Below are 22600 nucleotides of genomic sequence, written 5' to 3'. Positions count from 1 at the left end.
AACCAGATTGCTAAAGAACTGTAAGGCAAGAGGACTATTGATTCGGCACATAGGTGAAATGAAGTCAAGCTCATCAATACTGCTTTACAAAGTTGGCCCTGAATGCTATTCACTGCTGGGAGCAGCACTCTGAAGCATGGTTATTCATAGTAGGTATTACTCATATTTGCTAGAATAGTCTAGTCAATGTTAGTAGCTGTCTACTAGTGGAAATCTGGTAGTACTATATTTGAAAAGAGAAGCTTGATTTCAAAGAGAGCCTGTGTACACTGTGTTCTCTCATCCTAGTGGATCCTAGAAGGGTGTCTTTTCAGGAGGCTTGGCATATTTTACTCAAAGGGTTTTCAGGTCTCCAGTATAGGAACATGGAAATCAGCTGGCACCTCCCCTCTATTACAGTGATCCATGACCTGTCTCCAAAAACTCCAGCCCGTGTTGCAGAGAGGTACCAGGCAGGGAAATGTTAGTGAATCTCACCAACCCACTTTCATTCCAAGGAAACCTAAAGGTCCCACCTTCAGCAGGTCCAGGACATAGAGATACATTGGTGCAGTCAAATGTATCCAAACTATAGAGATTTGGCCAGGGCCAGCCTGTTCCCATACCATGCTGCCAGGAAGAAGTTGACACCCGGGGCTGGGGTGGGGTGGGAGGGAGGGCAGAGGGGCACAGAGGAAGGTGAAGTCAATAATCTCCTCTCCATTTTGCTAGTGGTCTCTGGAAATCATACTTCTCCTTTCCAAACATTCTGACTCCTCTCAGGAGGCACTGAAGATCCCTTATGCTGCTTATTTAATTTCTAGAACCACCCAGAACAGAATTACATGAATATTATTTTGCATTAAAATCTGCCTTTCCTCTGAATCTGTGGCTAGAGGTGAGATTCAGGGGCAGGGGACAGGTATGGAGGGAAGAGAGTCCCCAGAACACTGGGTGATGGGATTCAGGATTATTTAATCACCACCATGTTAGTGATGGCCACACTCTATTGCTTATCAGAAACAGACTTAAAAGCCTTCTCTATAACTGGATTTGAAATTCTCCCCTCTGAGGAGGTGAAGGACTTAAATACAAGTGGGGTGCCAGCAGCCAGGCCATGGTATTCTGAAGGTACTGAAGACAGTCCCCATTAGATGCCACTCCCACCCCTTGCTTCTGTGAGGTGGTCTCCTGTCTGGGCTGCCTGTCTCCGTATACTCCCACCCACTCCAGGAAGGGTACAAGATCCCGTCCCCACACCCTGTTCTTCAGTCCTGGCCAGGTAGGCTCTGTACCTCTCCCCTCCCCTGCTGCAGAATGAGGTACCACACCAGGTAAAGAGGGACATGGAACACTTTTTAATGTCAAGTCAGAGACAACCCTTCCCTCCCCTATCCCCCAATCCCACTTTCCCTCATCACATCCAGAACCCCTCCCCGAGGCCGCTCTGGTTCCCAGACTTCGGGGGAGGAAAAAAAAGTTTACCTAAAAACTGCATTTTTCTTCTCTTTCATACACACTCACACAAAGGTGGGAAATTAAATAAAATCAACCAAGAGGATTAAATTCTCCAGTGGTCACAAAGGCATCAGGGATTCCCATAATGGGCTAAAGCAAGTGGTTACTGACGGTTTAGTTTGTTCAGTTGCTTGCTGTCTGTTAATGCCCCGAGGCGTGATGGAGAAGCGAGGCAACCTGGGACAAGAGGGCCTTCGCCTCAGAGAGCCACACCTGGAAAAATGCTGCGCCTGGTATTAGTTGTTTTGCTTTTCACTTTTTTATAAATGTCTCTGACGTGTAAATAACCCAAGAAAATAAAAAGGCAGGAGCTGATTACACAATTACCAGTAAACTCTATCATCTTTTAGAAGATCAACACACAGCTAACGCCATATACAGCATGCAGTAATGTCTGAGAAAGGACCCTGCTGAGAAACAAAATGGCTAGAACTCTAACAAAAAAAATATATGTATATATATACTGTATAATATATGTCATCAAAGGAAGCATAGCCAACAAACCCAAGATACAGTGTGATCAACTTTCCATTTCTAAACAGTATGTAGATAGCATAGTATTGTCTGCATGAAATGCCAGAAAAGGAGGAATCTGTAGCGCTGGTGGAGAGGTTGGTTAAACTGGATGTGTTTTTTTTTTTTTTTTTTTTTTTTGGTGGATCTGCCAAATCCTCACCAGGTCCTTATTCCTGGTGTGTGGTCCACCTATTGTAAACCTAGTTAAGAGATACACTATTCATTTTATAATGTTTGACAAACACATTTCTCTTTACCCCTCTCATGTGTGTATATTTTAGTTTTGTCTTGTTTTTGCACTAATTCTAGACTCATATCAGAAAATATAATTAATAAAATTAATAAATGAATCAGAATCCCTTATTATCCATCATGTCCATGTAGTAAAATGAAAAACAGAAAAAAAAAATGTTTAACAAGATTTTTTGTGACTGTTGTTTGTGGGATCATTGTTGCTGTCAGGCTGTCTTGTCTCCTTTTTCTTTCTTTCTTTTTTAATTTCACATTTCATGACACACACAATGGTGGCGCAGTCTACCAAAGGGCCCGCCGTGGCACATCTGAGCCTGCATGGCTCACTCTGTGTTTGTCTCTACTGACGGATGGAATTTGGGATGGCCGACTCCAGAATGTTCCATGGTGGGGCACTTTAGTGGGCACAGCATCTGAGCCCTTGCCCACCCTGGCAACAGAGAGGTCACACGGTGCAGCTTGCGGGTGGGCCCAAGCCGGGTGTGCATTCTTCCCGTTGTGGGAAAAGAAAGAAAACTCAGTGGTACCTAAATATCTGCAAGGCAATTTTCAATTTCCTCTTTAAAACATTTTTTTTTCTTTCCCAAAGTATTCTTTGTTTCCCTCCCTCGAATTTCTGTCCCATTAGGCTGTGTTTCTCTGAATTTCATTTGATTCTTATTGTTGCTGTCAGGTTGCCGTTGCGGTTGTGTTGTTGGTGCAGTGGCGGCAGCTTTCCCCCCCAGGGGAAGTGGCACTCACATCAAAATTTGAGGAGCAGGTGCAAGACCAGAAGAGGGAGAAGCCAAATGCAGCCTGCCCTCCGTGACGACGTCCCGTTGTTCACTTCGCTGACTGCGCCGGGGCCTGTGAAAAGAACGCACTGGTCATGAGCTGCCTGTTGTAAAGTGGAAGAAAATCCTGTGAGTGGCCTGGTCTGGTGTCATAAGACTTAGCTCTGCTGAGGCATCCCTAAAGTGGAGCATCAGCTATTTCAGGTCCAGCATTAGAAATGAACTTTCTCAAGCTCTGACCCATCCATGCACACAGGACACCATGGGAAGCCTTCCTTGGCAAGTAGAGAACCGGAGGCTCAGGTTAAAGCATCCTGCTGGCATCACTCCTTTACTGTTTTATAAACATGCTAAGGCCATGGCTCAAGGTCGAGTTCAAGAAGGTGGCTGATGAATAAATATCCTACATGGAGTTTCAATAAAATAACCCCTTGCAAAGTTTGTATTCTCACCTAACCCCTTCTGAGCTCTGACTGCCTTGATCATTCACACAAGCCTCCAGCTGCTCAACCTGTTGTTCAGAAAAGGACCTGTTGAAAACAACAATCTGTCTGCCGGCTGCTACTGCTGCATGGGGCACAGAGTCCATTCTGTCAATCACTCCATCTCAGGGTAGGGCGCTGGGTTCTACCTGGAGTGCTTGGCCTCTTGCCCATCTGGACAAGATAATAGCAGATGTAACTCATGAATCAGATGCCGGAAGGCCCCAAATCAGCCCAACAGAGTGGAGGTGGGACAAAGTAAAGAAAGAGGAGGCTGTTTTCTGCATGGACATTGATGTAATTAAAGATTTAAATGGATACTGGAGTACAGAAGACAAAACCAGTTGGGGACCCATCCTCAAGGACAAGCAAGGGAAAGGGAGGGCACATTTCCCTATGACAGACTAACCAGGCCTGCAAAGCAGATGCTCTTTGAGATGGAGCTGAACACAAGAAGCAAGAGGACTTCAAGTCCAAAAATTTCCCTAGTAATTTCTCCATTGCTCTGAAACATCAGCTTTTTGGCTACTTAGACCATTGTGGCCAAGAAACCCCAATTCCAAATGGATCTATGATTCCTGAAAAATACCTAAGTTTGGATGCCAGGTGACTTCAGTGACTGATTAACTAAGGTACCTCTGTGATTGGGTGTGTCCTCACATTTTCTGCTGCCTTGAATTTCACAGAGGTATTTAAAGCTGGTGGTTATACTCAGTCCATTTCTTCACAGGGTTGGGAATAAACGATAGAGCCTGAACCTGCTGGACTGACTTGGATGCTCAGCACTGGAGTCACTTCTAATTAAGTCAGTTCAGAATCAAACCTGGCTTTTTGCTTCCATATGGGATTGTCCTGTCAAGGACACAACAAACTTCAGACCTGGGGCCACTACCCATGTGATTGTATTTTTTATCCCTTTGGAATAAATATTTGATCTGGGGGTGGTAGCTAAATAGTCACAAGTTTGAGATGTAGCAGGGCAACTCTTGTATCTCTGGTATCTAGTTGTTTTCTCAAGGCCAGAAGTTTGCAGCAGTGAAAATCCCCAAGTTGAGAAGTCCTCAGGAAATCTATTCTACTCTCCACCCTGCAAGGAGGTGACCTGCTGGGCAACACAAAACTGATGGCGTCCTTGGGGCCACAAAACCCCTTGGTTACAAAAGGACTTGCATGAGGATTTACATTTCAATTGCTGGTCCTTTAAGATAGGACACTAACTGGTCACGTCTTCTGGAATCTAACTACTATGTTACCACACAAACCACCACTGTGATCTACAGAACATTTTCCTTGGAGCCAAAGGAAAGAAGCCATTCTCTGTCACTTTTAAGGGTAAGAAGCTATGTTTCTCTCCTCTGAAAAAGTCCTTTCTTCTGGGCCACTCCAAGACCTTTCCCAAGAAGAACCCTGCCTGGACCTGAGACTAAGGAATCTAAGAGACAAAGATTATTATTTCCAAGTCCTCCTGACCCAAAAGGCTTTTTATGGGAGCTCAGTTCCACATCTCCCCAGGAAAGATCTAGTGGTCACATTCCATCTCCATATATGCACATTGCCCAGAACAATTCCAAATGCATCCTGCATATCTGTTACCCTCTGCTCATGGAAGGACCCAGAGTTGTTGACACCTGTATTCTTGTTTCTTTTACCGATTTCACTCTTCTGAACACTCCACAGACACAGCTTTGAAACCGACTCTCTACTCAGTCTCAGAATACCCCGTTCTCTTCCTGTCAGCTCCCCATCATGGCTAACAAGATGCCTAGTGGTAAAAGAGTTGGAGAACAAATGCCAAATCCCTGAGAGCATCTTTCTCTCCTGCATTCCTCCTTGCAGGCCTGACCTGCAAACAGAACCACGAGTCAGGTGTACAGCCCAACAGGGGCCTGACTTGCATACCATGTAAGAAAAGGCTGAACATCTTGTTTCTGGGTGGGGGATTCCATAGCTTAAGAGGTACCTGTGAGCTGGCAAAGGCCACCCCCCAGTGTCAAGTCACAATGGCCTGGAGGCTCTGCCCAGTGTTCTTTGTGGTGCCTTGTTTGGATACCCCTCAGAGCTCTTTTGTGGCTCTGCTTCCTGCTAAGAAGCACTATAGGGAGTCTTTCAAGACAGGTTCTAAACATTGTGCTAGGGACAATGTTTTCTACAGAAAACAGAAAAAAGGGCACCAAGATCCTCTCTATGGTTCCTCTTGCTTATAGCATTATCTTGGAGAAGCTCAGGGGGCCTTTCTGATCTCCTATTCAGGCCTGAGAAGGGGCTGTTAGAGTCACTGTGCATGAGTAATGCACATTGAGCATTGCAAGTCCAGTCTGCCCACACCCTCTAGTCCACACAGGCCTCCTCCCCATGACCCTAACTCCTCCTCCTCCCCATGACCCTAACTACTATGTTTCTATAGATTCTAGCAGGAAACTGGAGGAAGCTAGAGAGAAAGGGCAGGAGACAGAGGTGTTCCCTGAGGCACAGGTACCCCACACAATCCTCCCAAAGGAGACAGCAGGAATTATCCCCACCACTCCATTCACAAAATGTTCCCCACCTGGGCCTTGCCACCTGCTGCCTTGACCCCTCAAATCTGTTCTTTATGCTAATTCCAAGGTGGTGTTTCTATAATCCCAAGTTAATCATGCTGCTAATCTGAGGCTTATAGTTTTAAGAAAAATGTTCACATTTTTTTTGGCAGAAAATGCACCCTACTGTATGATCTACCTGCTAGCTGCCTCATCTTCCAATGCCTTTTGTCCCATGTAAAACAGGCACATGTATATACACGCAGGCATATACACACACACACATGGGTGGGCACCCTCTAGCCATATTCTTTTTATTCCTCAACTTCACACATTCTGCCCCTCTACGTGAGATGTACTTCATCTAACTCACCCCCATTCTTTATTCTAGATTCTGTTCTGGCTTTCAATCACCTCTTCCAGGCAGCCTTTCTTAATCCACTTGGGTTGACGCTCTCAATATCTTATACATTCTCCTATTTAAACACTCCCCACCCCTGCCATATTCAAATTGTCTTTGTTTGTATAACTTGTAGTTTGTCCTCTATTATACCGGTTTCTTAAAGGTAGAGTCTGTGTCTCATTGGCCTATGGTAGGTATTCAATAGAAGTCTGTTGATGGAAGTAGAGAGTACTGTGACTCGCACTGATGTGTCCATAATTACTTTATCCTTGTGTTTTCTTTCTCTTAAGATTATACTTTGGGGAAATAAATCAAACCAAATGAGAGGGGAAAAAATTACTTTCCTATCTTGTCTTTGCTTTACCTCAGTTTCCTCTTCCAGATACCCTTCTTCCCTTTCTCTAACTGTCCAATAAAAGTCACTAAAAATTTTGGTGCTGAGTGAATGTCTACATAGAAGCAGAGTTATATGGACAAGGAATTCAGGTAGGATGCTTTCAGGTGGAAAGTTATCTATCACAGTGCTGATGACACTCATATAGGAGATGCAGATTATTATCTCTTTTATAATAGATGGAGGCTTAAATTCAGAGAGCTTAAGTGGCTTTCCCCAAGTCCCCTGACTTCTGTCTCCAAAGGCAATTTTCTTCCCACTAACTCAGAACTGCTTTTTTGTACAACTCTTGATCTTCAGGAAATAAAGAGAAGAAAGAGTGAGGCCCACAGAGCCTGTGATAACTGGGAACTGGCTAAGGTGGGCACCACAGACATATGACTGTTTTTTTTCCCACTCTAAATGAATGCTACGTTAAAAAAAAAAAATTGTATGAGATGAGGTTGTTTGTCCAGGCAGACAAGAATCATAGTGTCCTGGGAACAAGGCCTCTTAGAGGTGGTGCCTGCCAGAGTGACAGTTCTGTCCATCTGCCTGGTGATAGGGCCACGCATTTGAGGCCTCTGTTCTTCATCCAGCAACACTTCCACTTCACATTGGATGTCTTTATTGCCTCTATCTCATTAGAGAGTTGCGGAAGCCTAAAGAGACTAATTACCAGGACAGTTAGGGTCCCAGAGAACTGTGATGAGTGTCAATTATCCATCGGAAACATCTGGCAGGAATGAAAGCCACAAATAAGACATATTTTATTCCTAGCCAAGTGACTCACCCCAGAACCTCCCCCTTCCTCCCATTTCTCCCTCCCTCCCATCACTGCCCTTCCAGTTCCAAGTTAGAGAGAGAAAGAGAGAGAGAAAGAGAGAGAGAAGGGAATAAGCAAAGGGCAGCATGCAAGGCCAAGGTCTAAGAAGATCACTGCATTAGAGCATTCCTGTGCAAGGAAAGAGGCAGGCCTGGTACAGAGGAGCCCAGAGATGCAGCTATTCTGGGCACTGACAGGTGCTCATTAGTGCCGCCAGCAAAGACAAGTTAGACTTGTGCAAGTGGAAGCTACCCAGGGAGAATGGGATGTCCTTAGGGACAGGGTCAATAGAAATTGACACAGAGATGCTCAAGGTCAGGGAAGGGTTCCCTCTGGGCTGCTTCCTGGTGTGAGCTTAGAAAAGAAGGCATCCTGGAGGAAGGTAAAGAGTTTTACATACCCCACGAAGCAGCAGCTTCCTGAAAATAAATATACTAACCTTTCCAAGGGGTCAGGGCTGTAGTTTTCACTTCTAAAAGAAATTAAAAAAAACAGGCCACTGTTAAGATAGAAAGTAGTTAGAAGTGCTCACTTTTCCCTCAGATGGTTTTAGGAACTTGGTGATTCTTCAGGCCCAAGAGCTTCCCCAGGGCTCTTGAACCTCCTTCTCGTTGTCCTGACCAGAGCCCAGCACTCATAGTGACCCATGTCCATGTTCTAAGGCAGCTAGAAGTGAACTGGGACTAAGAAAGGGTATGAGTAATGGTCAGAACAGACCACAGACTAAAGCAGAGCCAAAATATCCACCTCATTTTAACAGGAGACACCTCTGCAGCCTGAGCTGTCATGTCAAAACCTTTCTGTAAAACAAATTTCTGTATTTGGCCATCAGAGTAACTCCTAAGTGTTGAAGTGTGGGTCTTAAGTACAAAAGTGACTGGTACAGATGGATGTAAAATACCGTAGTTTTAATATGGGTGCCCATGTTTGGTTTGAAATATAAAACTTCCACCTGATTTTAGCTATACATTTTAGAAACACCAGTGAATAAGCTCTCAAGTGCCAGAAGAGCCCAGATTTTTGAAGTTTGACTTTTCTTGATGAGTCAGACAATACCAGCTTGGTCCTGTTGGGTCTCATCTCTTTGGGTCACATGAGGCAGTAAAGATCCACACCTGTGCTGCCACAGTTGCACTTGATGCACCTCCTTGTAGAAATGCTGGGGAGCCTCTTTGTTGGTTAGACCAGGGAAGATTCCCAATTTGCTAGCTTCAAACTCTCGGAACACGTCACAGAGGCTCCCCCAGCTCTTCTGTGGATAGGAGGTGTTTTTGTCTGGTCAGAAGTTGTAATCATCTCTAATCTCTTACTTCCCTCTTTAGCAGCCTCTGCAATTATTCACTTGGTACTGAGAGGGTGAAAAGTGTCCTTAAAGACTTTTGATTGAAGGGATGGCTTCGAAATCTATGTTAACTGACAAATGTCCTCAGATATAGAAAGATGACCTAGATACAACTGTCTTCCTCAATGCAGCTATAATGTTTGTTCAAAGTCAGATGAATACATACTTGTGCATTCAAGATCTCATTGTGTTTTTAAAGGCACAGATATATGACATCCCTCTCTATTGAAGTGGACTTTAGCAACCCTGAGAAATTGTTCTGAAGATATAAAAACATAAGTGGTGATCTATGGTTAAATGTTTTATGATTGAAGGAAGATCTGATGTAAAGTTGGGATAGCAGAGAAAGTCCAGAAGTGATGGTTCTATGTTGTCTGTGCCTTTAGCAGGGACAATTCCCTAGAGTGCTCACTGGGCCCTTGAAAACAGGCAGAACTTTAGGAAGGGCATTTTTTACTAATGTTCTCATTCAGGTAGCACTGATTTCTGGATCTCCCTGTGTGAAAAAAGATAACTGGGATGAAGGCAGTTTGAAGAGAGACTTGAGAAGATGAATAGTCACACACATTTTACCCCCAAACCATAAGCAGTGCAATAAAGGGTAAGCTTGGGGAACAGTCACCCACAGAGTGAAGGGGATGCTGGTTCAGACTTTTAGAGGAAGAACACTGGACATTTCTATTTGGCAGTTGGGATTATCAGGAAGAGGGGAAAAAAATCAAAGGCAAAGTTCCTGCTCTAGACAATCAGAAGAGATTATCTGTACAGCAATGATCTGAAAACAACTTTAGCTTAATTGTTCCTGTCTAGCTCCCCCGCTCCCCACCCCTGCTAAATCTATAACAATCACTACTTCAAAGAAGTTCAATGCTAAAGAGCATCCATGAAGATAAAGAACAATTTGACACTCACCCATGACCTCAGCTAGAACTTAACCTTGGGTCTTTCCAGGTAGCAATGTGTCAATCCTTCCAGGTAAACAGAATGTTCTTGTACCCTTTCTTAGCACAGAAAGGGAAACCTAAGAATGATAGGCTTCATAGTTACTTCAAACCCACCATGCTGTGCTCTGGCCCATCATTCCTTTACCTTTGGCACTAAGAAGTGATGTAAGAAGAATGCTGCTCAATGTCAGTCCTCCAAAACATGCTTGACATGTTTTTGTTGGCTCTACCTTCTAGAAATACAAATCTTGCTTGTGGCTTCAAAGGCAGTTCGAGCCACAAACTGAAGTGTTTGAGTAAGATCTTGCTATCAGGAAAAGAAACAATCCCTGATAATCCAAGCATACATCCTTCTTCAGCAGGACCTTGACTGAAATTTAGTTGATCACTTTGTTAATGATGTATTAAGAAGGAGCCACATAGAGTGGGAAAATACAGTCATGAGAAAGAAAAAGGAAGGAAGAGAGGGAAGGGAAGAAAGGGGATACAGGTAGAAAGGAAAAGAGGGGAAAGAGGGAAAAAAAGGGAGAAAGAAAAAGAAAAGAAGAAAATGCAAGGTAAAAGAATCCCCTACATACACCCTAAGTCTCCAACTGGTCAGTATTCAATGTTTCAGCTCAACTCATAGTGATTTTTTTTTTTTCCAGCAAAAAGCTGAATACTCATGGCTGAATCCAACAGTCAGGAAAGCTCTGGGCTGTTGTCTTATTTGAATAAGAAGCAAAGGTATGCTGGATGAGAACAGATATACCACCTTTCCAGAAAGAGGATGAGGGAAATTTTTCTTTTTTTCTTTTTGCACTTTCTCTTATTTTTAACATACAGGTGCCATAGAAATGCTAATTGTGGATGCCTTGGTGGCTTGGCCTAATTAACTATTTTTAATCCTCTGCAGGGAAGCACTGATCATCTTTTCGGTGGTTGCAATTGTTTCCTTCTGATATCTAGACTTTACTTTTGCTTCCCATTCTTTAATAAATTGGTTTGATAGTCACTGTGAGGTTCACAGGCATTAATCAGCCCACATTTCCCAGCCCACCGATATCATCAAATCTGCCTTAATGCCTAGAAGATAAAAGACAAAAGGCCAATGGATGGGAAATGAGCAGCCCAGGAGCCGCTGAGCTTGCAGTGTGGGCCCCCGCATACTGGCCTGTGCAGAAGTTTCATGAGGGATGGTTGGCATAGCACCGAGTCCTTATTTATCATTGCAAGAATCCTGCACCACCAAATATTAATACGAGAATGTGACATGCAATCTGTTGTGTTTGCAAAAGGGAGGCAGAGAAATACTTCAAGGGTGGCAAAAAAATGCTGAGGAGGAATGAAATTCCCTTATCAAAATCCTTCTAGTCTATCCAGATATTGTGTAGCAAAAATAGCTTTGAACTTCTCTGAAAAACCAGTGTTTCCTGTCAGTGGAAATCCACATGTTGGTATAAATCTTTCTTACATTTCTCTGATAAGATGTGCATAACTTGAAGGTATTACCTGAGAAAACAGGTAGCTCTCTATTGCATCAGAGAGTAGCAAAGGAAGAAGGAAAACTGAGCACAGATGAATGAGGTGAGTGTGCCCAGGGTCAAGGTCTGTTTCCTTTAAAATATTCCTAGTTGTATCAAAAAGTCCAGCAGCTATACTAAAGACCACACAACTCAGCTGTCAGAATATTGCAAATGTCTATGACTTACTACTTCTGGTTGGTGGGAAGAGGGACTGAACACTTCCAGAGAATGAAATTAGAAAGTTGGCATAGAGATCATTCCACCCAAATCAATCAGTTCACAAAAATAAACATATAAAATAAAATCACTGGGGGAGGGAAGAGAGAGTGATATATATATATATATATATATATATATATATATAGAGAGAGAGAGAGAGAGAGAGAGAGAGAGAGAGAGAGAGAGAGAAAACAACCCAGCCCTCTCTTGGCAGGTAGATCCTGATAACAATGTCTCCAGCTCCAAGTCCCATATTCAACCACTAGGCAAAGTGTTCAGGTTGTTTTTATTTTTGTTTCGGCTTTTTTTTTTTTTTTTTTTTTTTTTTTGCTGATGACTTTGATGTGAAATGATGCATATAACTTTAGCTGAATATATTAGCTTATTAGAAACCACTACCCAAGTTTCAAATGTTTCTGATTCCTCTGAGAATAAAGCCCTAAGTAGCCAGAATTAGCTTAGTAACTTCTGAAGGCACTTCTGAAGAATCATTTGTTGTAAGTTCAGTCCCTCTTTCCTTTAATGCCATTTATGTTCGCTACTTTTCTAATGCTGTTTCACATCTGTGACTATGTCTCACATGGAGGTTCAATAATCGTACATTAAATCATAACTTGAATCTGAATATGTTCATTTACTTTCCTCTTCCTTCCTCTTTCTTTCTTTTGTTTTCCTGTTCATGGTTCATTACCAAGTTACTATATATCACTAAGGTGAACTATGCAGCCCTGACTCTTTTCAAGATACAAGCATTTTTCCTCATTTGTCAAACAGCTCCTCACATAATTCATTTCTTTCTCTCTCCCCATCCACCTCCCAGGTCTAAAACTGTCCTGCTATGATCATTTGCACAGTTAGAATGTGAATGGGTGAACAGGATGAACATCTGGAATGTGAATGGTGGAACAGGGTAAGGTGGGAAGAGGGAGGTGGGAAGGTTGGGCTGGGAGGTGGGAAAAACCATTCCCCTCATTCTTTTCACAAGCTGTCTTTCTGCCGGGCTATTGCTGGACTCAGCACTGTCCTTAAGAGGAGAACTACAGCACCCAAAAGGCACCAGTTTTATTCTACCCCTCAGCCCAAATGCTCAGGCATGTTCTTAATGGGTCATTTACACTAGATTAGTGGACATGAGAAAAGGACTTGATGTGGACGGGATGTCAAGGGGCTGGGAAAAGGGTTTGAAGGATGAGTTAATGGACCCCATAGGATGCTCCATGAAGGAATGGTCTCCATCGTAGTAACTCTTTCTCTTTGACTTGTATCTGGAGATTCAAAATTCACCTGTTTTCAAAGTCTTTTTAATACATATTTTCAGTTGAATGTTGTCTGATTCTGTAAGGTAGATAAGACAAATCGACTGTATTTTATAGAAAGAGGAAATTGAATAAAGTTTAGTGACTTACCCCAAAACAGAGAACTATGGAAGGTCAGGCTCTGAACTAAAAGTGAAGGCACCCTCTCTAGATCATTACTTGTAGGCAAACATGCATGCTGCACCAGCCTGCTTCCCTCCCTTGGAGAGTCATGTGAGCCAAGTGATGCACTTGATGGAATATTTCAATCATCCAAATATGTGTGTTTGACCTTGTTGTTGAGGGACCATCAAAAGGATTCTTTATGAAAGCTGCTCAGTTGGTTTTAGTTCAGATTTAGTTTTAACCTTTTGCCTTCATGCTAATCTCTGGGTTTGGAGATGTGAATGATATTTATTTTCCTTTCCCTTCGCAAACCTCCTGGGGCATTGTGGGCAAGGGGTGAGCAGAGAAAAGAGAATTGTCATTGGATTTTCACCAGATCCCAATAACTTCCTTAAAGAGCCTTCCGCCACCATCTTCTAAACAATTTTACTGAAAGGAGTGTCAGGTAATGCACAACAGGGGAAAGGGAGAGGAGTGGGGGCTCTGGGATTGAAGGGAGGGGAGAGAAAACATAAAGCAAGGGGGATACTGACCTTGCAACAAAGTTGAGCTTGTAGGCTCATTTAGTTCTAAATCGGGTGAGGGACAACAAGAGAGAAAAATGAAAACAAACACATATATTATATACAGTAGCTATATATTTGTCATATATAGTTTGTATACTGTCTTTTTACAAGCATTTTTGGAGAAATGGATAAATAAAGGAAGACACAAAAACCAAAGGTGGTAGGACAAGGTGCAGCAAGAAAAACACTGAGATGCTTTATGTTTTGTATTGGATGGGATGGTTGGGAAGAACAGGACCTGGCCACTATATATATTTTCCAGTACAAATGAATTCACTTGGCACTTGTGCTGAGCTGAGGTACTGATTTGAAACAAATGACTGAAGCCTCTTTCTAGAGAGATTTCTCTCCCATATCCTCACCCCTGGTGTTTCAAAGAAGTTCAACTTCAAGAACTTCTGGTCCCATGGCAATATGATTGGAATATGATCTCCCAGGAATCACTGATTCAGGAATGTGGCAGCAGAACTCTCTTGTTTACTGCCAGTTCTGCAATCCCAGAGATGAGATGCTTGGAGCCCACTTAGTTTGAGATAGGAATGAGCATGCTGCTTTTTTTCTTAAGTCTCCCCAAGATCCTGATCACAATGGAAATATCTTGCATCAGAATTCCTCACTTTTCAATGTCTAGGACACATGGAAAGAGCATGCAATTTGTGTACAAGGTGGTGGCAAAATTATGAAAATTTAGCTGGCTTTCTGGTAAAGCAACTGGAGAATGAACTTCATCATGAATTCATATACTCATGTGAAGTAAATGCTGCTGCTTTTCCATCTGCCCAATCTGCTTGATAGAACTTAAAGGAAAATGACATGGAAAATCTCCTAATAAATTTATATTTGTCAAAAGACTTCATTGATAGGAACCTCAATGATAATAATGATGGGCAACTTGATAAAAAAATAAACTCAATAATGAGCTTAGAAGCCATGATAATGTCTGCACTAGACTTGGCTTGAATTAATGGGTTGAGAATGCTCATCTTCAACATTAATGGGGTTAATCTTTGAGAATTCCTGCATTAAAGAGGACCCCCACATGTACCCATTCATCTTTGAACCAGTCTTTCTAAACCTATTCACATAGGTACCATCATTGTATAATGTTGGTTTTAGAGAACCCTGGACTCTAGAAAGCTGACAATGGCCGAAGTACCCCCAAAAGTTAGCACAGGTTGAATGCTTTTAAAGCAATGGGGGGAGGGCAGGGAAAAGAAGGAGTTGTAATGGTCACAGATGGGTCTGCTGAAACGAGCGTGTTTATGACACATGGTTCACTGCTTGTCTTGTCATAAACTCCAGTTATTTCACTCCTTTTTTTTTTCTTTTAAGTTTGCTGCTTCTCCCTATTCTTATCTTGAGAAGGGTTAAGGGGAGGAGGCTAGGGGATTAGACAGTAGTGATAAAGTCAATGGCAAAGCCATTTTCTGCATCCAAATCAGAAGAAAGAAAAGGTCAGAGGAGGAGGAAGACTATTTATAGGAATCAGGATTCCTGTGGCTGCAGAGTAGGACTTGGGAAGCTGTAGAAGGGAAAGTGTGGAAGAGCTTAGATTTGCAAGACAGAGGAAGGAGTGGCCTGTTCTTTTCTAATTCTGGCTCTCTTGCCTGCAGACAGACATCTGTCAAAAAAAAAAAAAAGGCCTGACAAATGTGAGGGGCACTCATGACTCTCCCTGTGTGAGAGATGCCAGGCAGATCAATCACTCTAATCATAGCTCTGTCCATTCTGTGCTAGAGGCTCTAGGATCAAGGGCAGCCTTCCTTTTCCCAGTCCTCTCAGATAAAGCTGGGCTTTATTTTATGTGCAGAATAAGAGGCTGGGAGAATGTGATTTGGAAGCAAAGATGTCACAATGGAACATACACTTCTACTGAGGTCATATGGCAGGGTTAGGGCAGGGGTGTGGCCCTTGAGGGGATGGATTATCCAGGACTTCTGGGAATAACCACAATTTATGTCTTTGCCAATTATCTGTCAAAGTCTCCCTTTTTCCCCTTTTATGTTACATTTAAGAGTACTTTTCAACATGGGGTTTTTGGAGAATGGATTTAAAAAGTCCCAGAACCACTAAGTGTGGTGGGGGTGTGGAGGGATTTGCACAAAAGGCAACCAGAAATTAACCATGTGATGTGCAGGGAATATTTGCATCCATCAAGGTGCCAAGCCATTGCCAGGCACCTGTAGTTTCTGCTTGTTGACACAGAGGGACATAAGCTCACCTCTGCATAGACAGTCTCTGGGCAGAGAGGTGGGGCATCCAGGGTCTACCAGAGAGCTGGTTCACTTGCTTCTGGCAATAAGATAGTTGCCAAATGCATAATGAAATTAGAGCAATTTGCCTTATATACATTAATCTTTTAATAAAGAGTTGTTTAGGAAATGAATGCATGAATGACTATGCAACATATTTCAAGATGATGGTTTGGATGGATGAATGTTTTAATCCAGCCAGACAATATCCAATGGTACAAATGGGGAACTTGGAAAATCCTCATTTTCTATATTATTTCTCCCTCTGAAATTAATATTATTAAGGATACCAAGACCTGTGATTCTATTTTGATGAATACAATTTGATTTATCTTATTTTCCAAAAGATGGAAAAACATTTTAGAAAAGGGAACATGTTATATTAACCCAGTGAGCAAAATATGGAAATAGTAAATACTCTTCTCTGGGCTCTTTACTATTTTACTCAATTATAGTCTCCATGTCATTTTAGGAGACACCACTGAGGAAACAAAAACAAAAACATAAATGTCATTTTTAGCATCTCAAAGCCTTTTCCTGCTGATTTAGAATTTTTCTCATTATAGAATGAATGAAAATTCTTTTTCATTTCTATTTTCCCGTTCCCGATATCTACTTTCATACCTGCATTCTCTCTTTCTCCTCTCTTCTTTCACATCTTTCTTTCCCTCTTGCCTGCCCAACTCACTTCTGATACCCATCCTTCTAGAGCCTCCTCCCCAGCTTCTTCTCCACAGGGACTCTCCCCACTTCACACTCTCTCAGTGCCCAGCTCAGGGCACATTCTCACCAAATAATGTGATGCTGGCATTGGTGTGGCCCAACTTGTTTGAGGCCACACAAGTGTAGTTCCCGTAGTCATGTTCAGAGACATTGAAAAAGATGAGTTTTGACAGGAAAGGTCTGTTTTCCACTTTGACTCCTTTCTTTCCTTCAATCAGTCTAAAACAAATAAGAGACATAAAGAGAAGAATAAAAAAGACATGGTCAGTTTCTCTCATAGGATGGAAATAGACTCTAGAATTAATGAATTTCTCATTGTTTCCCCATCACACATTATAATAACCCCACTATTTCCTCCTCTCAATGATACCCTATGTTCATTCACAATGCACAGGTGATCGTAGCGCTCCATAGTGCTCCATGCCCATGGAGATACTCTAGACAGGATGGAATATTTCTTATGGCCATATTTCAGTCTTCTGAAAAGAAATGCATCATTTTATTCTTGCTATCCCTTAGTTATGCCACAACAATATACACCATCATCTCTCTGGCCTTTAGGAGACTATCATTTATGCAGTGGATAAGGGAAAGTGCATATTTGTCTGGAACTGTTAATTATGTTAATGAAAGTGATGATGATGATGATATCAATGATGATGTTGATGATGACAATGAAAAACTAAAGCTTCAAAGAGATGCATGACCTGAAAGGTTTGAAAAATACTATTTTTTCAAGCACTTGGGCAATACAAATTTTCCATAAGTTACTTGAGACATTCTACAGATAAGACTTTTTGTGGGGGATCTGGGAAAAGAAGAAAATAATCAAGGGAACTCTGAAGGACTTAGGAAGAGTGATCGCCCCAGTGTATCATAGGGGATCAATCTGGGAAGGATTAGAAATTACTAAGAATATGACTTTGTAGAATCAAGACTGTCTCTGTGAACAATCAATGTGGCAGGCCAATATGCCAAGGAAAGTTCTTTACATCAACCTTTTACTTTCCCTGAAAATTTGTATTCCTTGCCCAGAAGCTCATTCTGTGCTATAGGAAAGAGAAAAAAAATATTGGAGAGAAAACATCCTTCATAAAGGATCACGGAAAACATGAACAAATGCCTAAGTTGACTGTTTAGGGCCTGGGTGGAGCAAAACTTGCAGTGAGAAAATGATGTCAAGTGGTGATGTGCACTGAATCAGGCCCAGGGGACATGCACTGAGGCAAATGGCTGGTATTGAAATCACCAAACCAAGAAGGACGATATTCATGGCAGAAAGGGAAAGTGAAGCTCAGCATGACAATGATGAAGAGACGCTTTGTCAACTATAAAATGTTTTTCAGTGTAATGTGTTTTTCTGGTGTTAGACAAGAGGATCCCTGTCTGTCCCTGGGTTATGGTGTTTTTTAGCATAGAGTGTAGCTGGTTTGTATTATCAGAAACCTCATCTCTGTGAGATTACAGAATGATCCTCTCCAGCACCAAAACTTATGATGGTAATTTTATCAGAAAAGAGAAGCAGGTTCTAGTTTGTGTTCTCACCCATCTGCCAAGAAAGTTGGTTGAGGGTTTTGCATTGCTTTTCATTATGAAGATGTTTCCTCTGGGAGACTTCCTGCCTAAAAATTCAAGGTACAGTGAACTGGCCTGAGTCCACAGACTTCATTAAAATGCTTGCACTGTGCAAATGGAATCCTGCTGTGGTCAGAAACCACTTTTATATTTCCAGCTTATTATGTCTCCATTGATTCTCTAGGGGGTACTGTCCCAGAAAGCCTCCTAACGCCACCACCAGAAGGCTTCCATGAGCCAGTCAAAGTATTGATCCCTTTCTCGGTTTTGATGGTGTTCCTCAGAGAAAGAAGAATCCTTCACATCAGAACTAAGCTGTGAATTAGATTTTGGCTCCATAGTGGGAAGCAACTCACCGGAAGCAGGTTTCTGCTTGACAGCTCTCAACTGTCTTTAGCTAAAAACAGTGTAGGGTGGCCAGTATCACTTTGCAGCACTTCACAGCTCCTGGGATGACAGCTTTCCCCTTCTCCATGTGTTCACACTCTGCCCACCCCCATCCAGTACTGCTACGAGGCTTCAGTTTCTTAATGAAGTTGTAGATTTTCATTTGCTAATGCTTCTGTAGTTGGGTGGCCCTTATTAAGTGCAGAATTCCAATTCCTCTGCTTCAGATTGATAACGCACACAAAGTAGTAGGTGGTGGTGTGGCACTAGTACGATGCCAAAATATTTCTACCATAAACTTTAAGAACACTGCCTGTCCCCACCACAGATTCTTTTCATTTTCCCTCAGAAATCAGCTCATCTCCCTGATAATGGGAGATGGGTTAAGAACTATTCTCTCCCAGTGGCGGATGTGATATTCTTTCTGAGAGTTGCCTGATGGAGATTGCCTGGTAGCTCTGGAGGCACAGACACAGCTGACTGTGACAAGGACTACAAGGCAGGGATACTCTTGTCCAGCCAGGTGCCAGGAGAAAAGGCAACTCCATTCCATGAGAGGACACTGGAAAGGAATAAATGAATGAGTGGCAAATAGAGAAAAATCAATGGAAATGGGAACAAAGGAGAATCCATAAGAAGAACTAAAATAAAAAGGGAAGCAAAGCTGCCTCAGCAAGGACCTCTGAGAAACACCATTAACAAACATCACAGTCTCCTTTCTCCTCCCTGGTAAATGTTGGGGCAGACCGTGGCCCCCTCTGCGGTTGCTGTGAAAAGAAGAAACCTCTCCATTTATCTCAACATTGGCCATTTGTGCTGTATTTTCCTCAGCATATTTTGAGAGCTTGCTTTCCCCCTATATTTTGTTTCTATTTTTCTCTTATAAAGAATTAGAATAATGGGATGCAGCTGATTAATTTTCACTAAGACCTAGATAATTCAAAATTCAAGAACTGACCCTGCAGCTTAATAGTGTTTTGTTTTGTGTTGTTCTTTTGTTGTTTTGTATTTTTTTTTTTTTCATCCTAGATCTTCATGCCTCAGCTTCTTCCTAGTACATAAGAAGGGTGGTGAAGAATGATGGGGATTGGTGAATTCTTGAAAGAAAGACAAAAGCCAATTTTATTTCTTCGTAAGTTTATTTCCCCTTTTCCTATGTCAGTTCTTTCATTCATGAAATGGGCAGAATGAATATAGCACTCTTCACCAGAGGCTTTCAGATATGTCCTTAAAATGTAAAAAGGATTGCTTGTCACTTGGAGGGGTGATGATTAATAAGGTCATGAATCTTACGATTGTGTGTGATAGTCCCAAATGAGATTCATTTATTGATTCAAAAAGTAGAAGAATATTCCATGTTTGACTTAAAGAAAACCAAGATGTATTGAACATAGTGCATGTAGCATCAAATTAGTTGTGGTACATCAAATAGTGTATGGGCAACAAATTGCTGAAATTTCTTACATCACTCTTCTTTGATTTTCCTCTCTGTTTTTTTTTTTTTCCCACTAATCAGCCCTCAGCCTCCATCACTCCTTCTTCTTCTACCCATAGACCTCAGAGACATTTTTGCATTCCTAGCACCAACACCTCCATTTTTATGAAAATATTCTGAACAGACAGCACTTGCACATTTATTTTTGTTGTTCATCCACCTTAAAAATAGCTCTTTGATAACAGTAATTGCCATGTTGCCTGGCTGTACTGAGTTGCTGATCCCTGCACTGACATGCCATTTGATAACTCCTCAAAATGATCATCTTCAGTGACTCACAACAAATATCCCAATGATGGCTGCAACAATAGGGAGGAAGGGAATAGCCCCAATCCTTTTCTCCTACAGAGAGAGAACAACCTGGACACAAAGGAAAGGTTAAATCAGGTCATGGACTCTTGCACGCATTACTGATGGTGTCTGGAATTTAAGTGGAGAACTGCCAGCTGCGGCTAACTTATGCGCCCCTCCCAGAACCCCTCAGTCACCCTTTAAAGCAAGCCTGAGAATGTGTTAAAAATAGCTTCAGGCAGAACGCATTATTTTCTTGGCCTGGAAAAAAAAAATGCTGGCCTTTAGAAATTTTCTGGTGGCCTTTCTTTGGCAATTTTTGCTTTCCTAAAAATATGCTACCTTTCAGGCCTGTTCATAATTCTGCATGGTGACATAAAAAACCCAGCTGAATTTTATTGATGTTAAGGAAAGACTTGTTGCAATTATTTCCCCCCTACAGGTAGGAGAACCTTAGAAGAGAATTTTACTGGAATTCATTTGCAAACATCTGGAATCAGGAACCTGAAAAAAAAAAAAAAGCTTTCTTCTGAGGAGAAAGGATGAGGACTGGAGATGAGAGGACTTTACCTTTTGTCATCCTTGTACCACTGGAATTCTGCTGAGGGAACTGCTGAGGCTTCACACTGCAGTGTCCCCTTCTGCCCCACAGGGACACCTGTACCCTTAGCTTCTGAAATGTATGGTGGATCTGTGGAGAGAAGACATTCCATCGCATTTCAAAGTGCATTTCAAAAGAAAAAAGCCTGCCTCATTCATTTGTGGATTTTGTTGGTTACTCTCTGCCCTACTTTTGTTAACTTGCTCTGTCAAATTGCTGTAAATTGTGCCAGAGAATGAAAACATTTTCAATGTCATTCTAAGGAAAAGCATGATCTTTCTAACATAGATTGCTTCTGTTCTCCTCTGTGCAGATGTGGGATGACCAGATATTCAGGTATATTTCCTGTGAAAACTTGTTAACTTTCATAGGATGATGCCAACATATCAACCCTATACTTCATGGGTTGACAGTCAGCTACTTTAATCAGCCTTATAGAATTTCTATACACCAGGTTCTTGCCAAAGTATATAACCTGAAACTATTCAATTCCCATCAAAAGCTCAGTTACAAGAAATAATATTCATGGAAAATTGCCTGAAGGATGTACAGATCAGTCATTTTTCTAAGTATTCTGACATGGATCCCTGAATTCAGCCAAACCAAACTAGAGCTACATACTTGGTTTGCATTCATTTGAAGTCTTTACCAAACTATCCATGACACTCCAACAGTTTGCACTGAAAGGTATTAAAGAAGAAGACACAATATACTTGCTGTTCTATTTGTTGCAGAAATAATATCATACATGATGTGTTTTGTTATCTCAAAATGTTCCATTTATGAAGACACCTGAAGAGAATTTTCTCTACAGTCTCAATGCCAGGAAAAGCCATGTTTCTCCCAAGCAAATAAATTGCTTTTATCTTATGGACAGCATAAATCTTAAAGCAAGTGATGTTTCTTCTCTTTGCTCTACCATTTCAAAGCTACATACAGGACCTGAACTTAGCCACTTAGTGGTATGTATTTCATGTGCTGATTTTCCCTAGCTTTTACTCATTTTTCTTAATATAGTTTTCCTTTGCTTCAATTTCTTTACATTTTAGGTTCATCTTTATGTGTTGGAAATAATTTTAAGTCCTTTTAAAATTGTGATAGAGTAAAATATATCGTAATAGCATAAAACTGATAGCCTTGTTAAATGTACTTTCTTACTCATTAAAGACCTTCATATTACCTAGGTCCCAGTAGTACAGTATCCTTGTTGTACCCCCACCCACCCAAGTATTGAATGGAAAGTTTTCTTGTTGCTGGCTTGGTTCTTGGGTTTTGTTCTGCCATAAGATTTCCTGCAGCATAAACAATATGGTAAAACTTCAGAATGCCATAAGTAACTGAATCAATCAATGTACATTAAAAAAAAAAAGAACCCAGAGAAAAAAGACTGGTATACAAGTAGGGAATTTAAATAGTATCAATGTCAGAGAGAATTTGGATGGTTGACAAAGCAGAATGAGGTATGCACAGCAGTGACTCCCAAACTTTGCGGATCCTGTACCTCTATTAGTAAAAGTCAAATTTTTAGATACACATGTACGCAGGTTCAGAGAATGTATCTGTTTGAATTTAAAATTTGAATGCATACCATGAATGTCAACATCTATAATTATAAAAGGATGATATCCATACATAGAAGGG

The 22600-nt window shown here is 41.6% G+C and overlaps 1 protein-coding gene across 5 annotated transcripts in view; it reads right to left on the bottom strand.

Annotated features, from left to right (window-relative positions):
• Window positions 1-3007: 3007 nt before the first annotated feature.
• Window positions 3008-22600, bottom strand: part of Ntm (neurotrimin) — a 415186-nt gene continuing 395593 nt past the window's right edge. For 2 of the 5 annotated variants that reach the window (XM_026392418.2, XM_026392417.2), the window contains 3 exons: window positions 20929-21049; window positions 16678-16829; window positions 3008-3111 (listed from right to left, as the gene is read on the bottom strand). In XM_026392418.2, coding sequence (XP_026248203.2) covers window positions 3008-3111; window positions 16678-16829; window positions 20929-21049 — 377 coding nt within the window. Of the gene's footprint in view, window positions 3112-8077; window positions 8111-13602; window positions 13639-16677; window positions 16830-20928; window positions 21050-22600 lie in introns of all 5 variants that reach the window. The other 3 variants (XM_026392413.2, XM_026392415.2, XM_026392416.2) reach the window with 3 other exon arrangements.

Source organism: Urocitellus parryii, chromosome 4 (assembly GCF_045843805.1).
Source record: "Urocitellus parryii isolate mUroPar1 chromosome 4, mUroPar1.hap1, whole genome shotgun sequence".
Taxonomy (NCBI): domain Eukaryota; kingdom Metazoa; phylum Chordata; class Mammalia; order Rodentia; family Sciuridae; genus Urocitellus; species Urocitellus parryii.
Note: the sequence above shows the minus strand (reverse complement) of the source record. Positions and strands in the feature narration are given on the sequence as shown.